Genomic DNA, 7,126 nt, shown 5'->3' on the forward strand with positions numbered 1-7,126 from the left:
CCAGATCTAGTCCCACCTGATGTTCTGTTCAGTCATAACAGTCCAGAATAGACATCTTTGTTCATCTTCTATCTAAAGGTTATTATAGTTCTATGTATCATATCTGTCTAGTTCTATCTATCACATATGTCTAGTTCTATGTATCATATCTGTCTAGTTCTATCTATCATATCTTTCTAGTTCTATATTTCATATCTTTCTAGTTCTTTCTATCATTTTTCTCTAGTTCTATCTATCATATCCTTCTAGTTCTATATATCTATGTATATTTAGTTTTACCAGTGACACCAATGTGTTCATATTGTATTTTCTTTTGAAGTGATGTTTCTTTGTCTTGCTGTGACAAGGTTCTCACCACATCCTGGTTTTGTCATCACAACACGCCATGTTCACACAGTTGAACCTATTTCCTGTACATCTCTCTGACACACACACACCTTTTCTCTACACACTCTCTCACACACACATTCTCTCTCTCTACACACCCTTTCTCCATCTCACACTCTCTACATACACACTTCCTGTCTGCTAAATAACAGTGTCAGGAATATCATCTATCATGGTGGGCTACTGTCCCATCTGTGGGAAACCCGTCTACTTTGGTGAGTGCAGTGTGTGTGTGTGTGTGTGTGTGTGTGTGTGTGTGTGTGTGTGTGTGTGTGTGTGTGTGTGTGTGTGTGTGTGTGTGTGTGTGTGTGTGTGTGTGTGTGTGTGTGTGTGTGTGTGTGTGTGTGTGTCTCCATGCTCTGAACAGTCTGTCATGACTCACACACAGACAACAGGAAGTGTCTTCTCTGAGGAAGCAGACTGTTCTGTAACACACCAGCTACTCTCCAATACTCTAACCTGGTGTCCTTTCCTTTCTAAGCAGCTTTCTTTTCATCCTGGGATAAGTCTCTTTTCCTTCACTGGCTGGGTTCCTATAGACTAACCTGGCTTCCTTTCCTTCACTGGCTGGGTTCCTATAGACTAACCTGGCTTCCTTTCCTTCAGAGGCTGGGTTCCAATAGTCTAACCTGGCTTTCTTTCCTTCAGAGGCGGGTTCCTATAGTCTAACCTGGCTTCCTTTCCTTTAGAGGCTGGGTTCCTATAGTCTAACCTGGCTTCCTTTCACCTGGGCTCCTTTCCTAAGTCCTCAATTGACATGAGACATCAGACTGGTCTCTCACACTTCGGCTTTGTTCACATACCAACTTGCCTTCCTTTCCTTTAGGGACTTGCATTATTTGCATATATCCGGTACAGGAACTAGGGTTGCAAATGAAAGGTATATTATTGGAAAATGTCTATGTTTACCAGGAAACTACCAGAAGTTTGGTAACATTTACATTTTAGGGGGAATTTTATCAAATTACATCTGGTGGTCTTTTTGTGCTTAAGATTATCACATGAGTCTGTAATTATCTCTGGCCCTCTGTGTGTCCTTATCACATGAGTCTGTAATTATCTCTGGCCCTCTGTGAGGCCTTATCACATGAGTCTGTAATTATCTCTGGTCCTCTGTGTGACCTTATCACATGAGTCTGTAATTATCTCTGGCCCTCTGTGTGACCTTATCACATGAGTCTGTAATTATCTCTGGCCCTCTGTGTGTCCTTATCACATGAGTCTGTAATTATCTCTGGCCCTCTGTGTGACCTTATCACATGAGTCTGTAATTATCTCTGGTCCTCTGTGAGGTCTTATCACATGAGTCTGTAATTATCTCTGGTCCTCTGTGTGTCCTTATCACATGAGTCTGTAATTATCTCTGGTCCTCTGTGTGGTCTTATCACATGAGTCTGTAATTATCTCTGGTCCTCTGTGTGTCCTTATCACATGAGTCTGTAATTATCTCTGGTCCTCTGTGTGGTCTTATCACATGAGTCTGTAATTATCTCTGGTCCTCTGTGTGGTCTTATCACATGAGTCTGTAATTATCTCTGGTCCTCTGTGTGGTCTTATCACATGAGTCTGTAATTATCTCTGGCCCTCTGTGAGGCCTTATCACATGAGTCTGTAATAATCTCTGGCCCTCTGTGATTGTTTTAAAAAATATGTATATATTACAAGGCTGAATCATTAACCTTAATATATCCCATAAACTCAGTAAATATCATTGGTGTTTAATATGAGGGTCTCAGCATGACATATTCTTTATATGTTTTTACACTTGTATTTGTTTTACTGTCAGAATGTCTTTGTTGTAAATGTGTTGGAGCCAAACTGATGTCAGTTGTTAAATAAGTCAATAGTTGGAGTTAATAAAAATAATGCTGTTGTTGATTAGATGATTTATTCATTAATTATCTATTGGACAATATAGACACAGACACAATATATAGGAATACATTTTTACTCAAGTATAAATTCCCAAAGTTACCATAGAAGATTCCAGTAATTTTGGTAAATTACCGGTAGCTTAGCAACTCTAACAGGAACCTAACTTGTAAATCAAATCAAATCAAATGTATTTATATAGCCCTTCTTACATCAGCTGATATTCTCAAAGTGCTGTACAGAAACCCAGCCTAAAACCCCAACAGGTGTAGAAGCACGGTGGCTAACTCTATAGTCAAAGTGCAGATCTCTCTCTGAATGGCAGACACCATTTGACCTCTAACCCCTACTATCCTCTAACCCCATTGGTCCATGACAGACATTTGCTCTCTAACCCTTGGTATCTTCCAACCCCACTCGTCCATGACACGCAATCTCTATTGCACTCAACACTGCCCTTTCCCACCGGGACAAAAGAACACCTATGTGAGAATGCTATTCATTGATTACAGCTCAGCGTTCAACACCATAGTGCCCTCAAAGCTCATCACTAAGCTAAGGACCCTAGGACTGAACACCTCCCTCTGCAACTGGATCATGGACTTCCTGACGGGCCGCCCCCAGGTGGTAAGGGTAGGTAACAACACATCCGCCATGCTGATCCTCTAAACGGGGGCCCCTCAGGGGATCGTGCTCAGACCCCTTCTGTACTCCCTGTTCACTCATGACTGTATAGCCAGACACGACTCCAAGACCACCATCAAGTTTGCCGATGACACAACAGTGGTAGGCCTGATCACCGACAACGATGAGACAGCCTATAGGGAGGAGGTCAGAGACCTGACCATGTGGTGCCAGGACAACAACCTCTCCCTCAACGTGATAAAAACAAAGGAGATGATTGTGGACTACAGGAAAAGGAGGACCGTGCACGCCCCCATTCTCATCGACGGGGCTGTAGTGGAGCAGGTTGAGAGCTTCAAGTTCCTTGGTGTCCACATCAACAACAAACTAACATGGTCCATGCACACCAAGACAGTCGTGAAGAGTGCATGACAAAAGTCTATTCCCCCTCAGGAGACTGAAAAGATTTGGCATGGGTCCTTAGAATCTCAAAAGCTTTTACAGCTGCACCATCGAGAGCATCCCGACTGGTTGCATCATTGCCTGGTATGGCAACTGCTCGGCCTCCGACAGCAAGGCACTAGAGGGTAGTGCGTACGGCCCAGTACATCACCGGGGCCAAGCTTCCTGCCATCCAGGACCTCTATACCAGGCGGAGTCAGAGCAAGGCCCTACAAATTGTGAAAGACACCAGTCACCCTAGTCATAGACTGTTCTCTCTTCTACCGCACGGCAAGTGGTACCGGATCACCAAGTCAAGGACCAAAAGGCTCCTTATCAGCTTCTACCCCCAAACCATCAGACTCCTGAACATCTAATCAAATGACCACCAGACCTCTCTTTTACACTGCTGCTACTCTCTGTTTACTATCTATACATAGTCACTTTAACTCTCCCTACATATTACCTCAATTACCTCCACTAACCGGTGCCACCTCACATTGACTCTGTAACGGTACCCCAATATAGCCTCACTATTGTTATTTTACTGCTGTTTAATTATTTAGAACTTTAAAAAAATATATGTTTATTTAACACATTTTTTTCTTAAAACTTCTTAAAGCTATGTTGGTTAAGAGCTTGTAAGTAAGTATTTCACTGTAAGGTCTACTACACCTGTTGTATTCAGCATTTCACTGTAAGGTCTACTACACCTGTTGTATTCGGCGCATGTCACAAATACAATTTGATTTGATTAAATGTTTTATTTAACCCCTGGTATCCTCCAACCCCAACGGTCCATGCCAGATATTTGACCTCTAACCCCTGGTATCCTCTAACCAGATTGGTCCATGACAGACATTTGACCTGTAACCCTTGGTATCCTCTCTCCCCATTGGTCCAGGTGAGAAGAAGAGGTCATTGGGGCGGGACTACCACCCTCTGTGTCTGAAGTGTCAACAGTGTCAGAGACAGTTGACCCCGGGACAACATGCTGAGGTATGGAGAGAGAGGGAGGGGGGAAGAGGAGGAGGGAGAGAAGGGGGAGAGAGGAAAGGGGGTTGAGAGGGAGAGGAGTATAGCGGAGGGGGGAGACATAGGAGGGAGAGGGGAGAGAGGGAAGGGGGAGAGAGAGTGAGTCAGGGAGAGAAGGGGAGGGGAGAGAGGGAAGGGAAGGGAAGGGGGAGTGAGGGGGGAGAGATGGAGAAGTGGAGGGAAAGATAGTGTCAAGTGTCAGAGACAGCTGACCCCAGGACAACATGCTGAGGTACGAAGACATGGAGGGGTAGTGTGGGGAGGGAGTGAGGGAGGTGGGGTCGAGAAGGTCTGTCCGTCCGTCCGTCCACATGTATGTGTGTATCTATGTATCTCATGAACTAAGATGTTTTCTGTGCTTTGTGTTTCAGCATGATGAGAAACCCTACTGCACTAACTGTTACATGAGGATGTTTGGTACCAGAGGTAGATACTGCTTGGTGATGTACTTTAGCTGGGGTGCGTCCCAAATGGCAGCCTATTCCCTACATTGTACACTACTTTGGCCAGAGACTTGGTCAAAAGTAGTACACTAAATAGGGAACAGTGCGTGTCTTAGGATGCTATGTACAGCAAATCTCTCTCTCTCTCTCTCTCTCTCTCTCTCTCAGCAGGTAACAGGAGACTGATGTCAAACTGTCACAGCTCAGCCTCCTCTTCCTCTTCCTCCTCCTAGGAACCAGTCTAACCAAAAACCACCAAAATACAACTTAATGAGAACTAACAGCCTATCAACAAGGATCTATGTTCAACAAACCTGACATTCAGCCATCAAGCCAACGACCAACCATCTAGACCCAACATTCAGCCAACCAAAATTTTACCAACCAAGAAATACTCTAAAAGTCTCCCTCTTTCAGTCAGTCATAAAACAACTACCTTGACCACAACATTGTGTTCAATGGAGACAACGGTTGTTCTTCAATAAAACAGAAGCTTCTACAGTCGTCTGGTTGAAGTGTGTTAAACACAGAGTCTCTTTAGGCATCAACACACATCCTACACTACACATGTACTGGAGTACACAGACACACATCCTACACTACACATGTACTGGAGTACACAGACACACATCCTACACTACACATGTACTGGAGTACACAGACACACATCCTACACTACACATGTACTGGAGTACACAGACACACATCCTACACTACACATGTACTGGAGTACACAGACACACATCCTACACTACACATGTACTGGAGTACACAGACACACATCCTACACTACACATGTACTGGAGTACACAGACACACATCCTACACTACACATGTACTGGAGTACACAGACACACATCCTACACTACACATGTACTGGAGTACACAGACACACATCCTACACTACACATGTACTGGAGTACACAGACACACATCCTACACTACACATGTACTGGAGTACACAGGCACACATCCTACACTACACATGTACTGGAGTACACAGACACACATCCTACACTACACATGTACTGGAGTACACAGACACACATCCTACACTACACATGTACTGGAGTACACAGACACACATCCTACACTACACATGTACTGGAGTACACAGACACACATCCTACACTACACATGTACTGGAGTGGACAGACACACATCCTACACTACACATGTACTGGAGTGGACACTCCCTAGTCAGATCATGTTTTAATACCACCAGAGTTCTGAACACACACACACACACACACACACACACACACACACACACTTGGCTATGAGGGTTTCAGCATGATATTCTTACTGTATGTTGTAGTCTGTCCAAGAGGGGAATCACACAAGACTGACAGCCTGTCATTTTATTAAAAGCATTCAGTTGATTACATGGCAGTTTAGAGAGCAACATAATAACAATAATCTACATCATAATCAATAATCAATATCATAACATTTATAATCAATAACATCATCATCTATATAATACTAACAACATCATAACATTTATAATCAACATCATAATCAATATCATAACATTTATAATCAATTAAATTATTATCTCTAGACTACTAACAACATCATAACAATAATCTACATCATAATCAATATCATAACATTTATAATCAATTAAATTATTATCTCTAGACTACTAACAACATCATAACAATAATCTACATCATAATCAATAATCAATATCATAACATTTATAATCAATAACATCATTATCTATATACTACTAACAATATCATAACAATTATCTACATCATTATCAATATCATAACATTTTTATACATATTTATAACATATTTATACATTTATATATGTATAATTAATAACATCATGAGAGGTAAACAACAAACCAAAACGACTTGAGGAAAAGATGACACCTTAATTTAAAAAAAATTACAAAGAATGACCAGATGATTATAATAATACATGGACTAATAATGGAAACACTTCAAGATAAAGAATCTAAGAGACACTAAATAAGATAAAGAATCTAAGAGACACTAAATAAGATAAAGAATCTAAGAGACACTAAATAAGATAAAGAATCTAAGAGACACTAAATAAGATAAAGAATCTAAGAGATACTAAATAAGATAAAGAATCTAATAGACACTAAATAAGATAAAGAATCTAAGAGACACTAAATAAGATAAAGAATCTAAGAGACACTAAATAAGATAAAGAATCTAAGAGACACTAAATAAGATAAAGAATCTAAGAGACACTAAATAAGATAAAGAATCTAAGAGACACTAAATAAGATAAAGAATCTAAGAGATACTAAATAAGATAAAGAATCTAATAGACACTAAATA

The 7,126-nt window shown here is 41.2% G+C and overlaps 1 protein-coding gene across 1 annotated transcript; it reads left to right on the plus strand.

Annotated features, from left to right (window-relative positions):
- The first annotated feature begins 383 nt into the window (after positions 1-383).
- LOC123731870 (cysteine-rich protein 1) lies at positions 384-5,306 on the plus strand. Its single transcript, XM_045711260.2, has 4 exons — positions 384-602; positions 4,229-4,323; positions 4,731-4,785; positions 4,971-5,306. The coding sequence occupies exons 1-4, from the start codon at positions 560-562 to the stop codon at positions 5,033-5,035; spliced, it is 258 nt and encodes an 85-aa protein (XP_045567216.1). The 5' UTR covers positions 384-559; the 3' UTR covers positions 5,036-5,306.
- Positions 5,307-7,126: the final 1,820 nt, after the last annotated feature.

This window comes from Salmo salar, chromosome 04 (genome assembly GCF_965601325.2).
Source record: "Salmo salar chromosome 04, fSalSal1, whole genome shotgun sequence".
Classification (NCBI taxonomy): Eukaryota; Metazoa; Chordata; class Actinopteri; order Salmoniformes; family Salmonidae; genus Salmo; species Salmo salar.

What these genes read in the sequence shown, in the direction of transcription:
- LOC123731870 (XM_045711260.2), top strand. Translation starts at nt 560, where the DNA reads ATGGTGGGCTACTGTCCCATCTGTGGGAAACCCGTCTACTTTG. An exon ending in CCCCGGGACAACATGCTGAG is followed by an intron (nt 4,324 to 4,730) that starts GTATGGAGAGAG and finishes TTTGTGTTTCAG; the next exon opens with CATGATGAGAAACCCTACTG. An exon ending in GAGGATGTTTGGTACCAGAG is followed by an intron (nt 4,786 to 4,970) that starts GTAGATACTGCT and finishes TCTCTCTCTCAG; the next exon opens with CAGGTAACAGGAGACTGATG.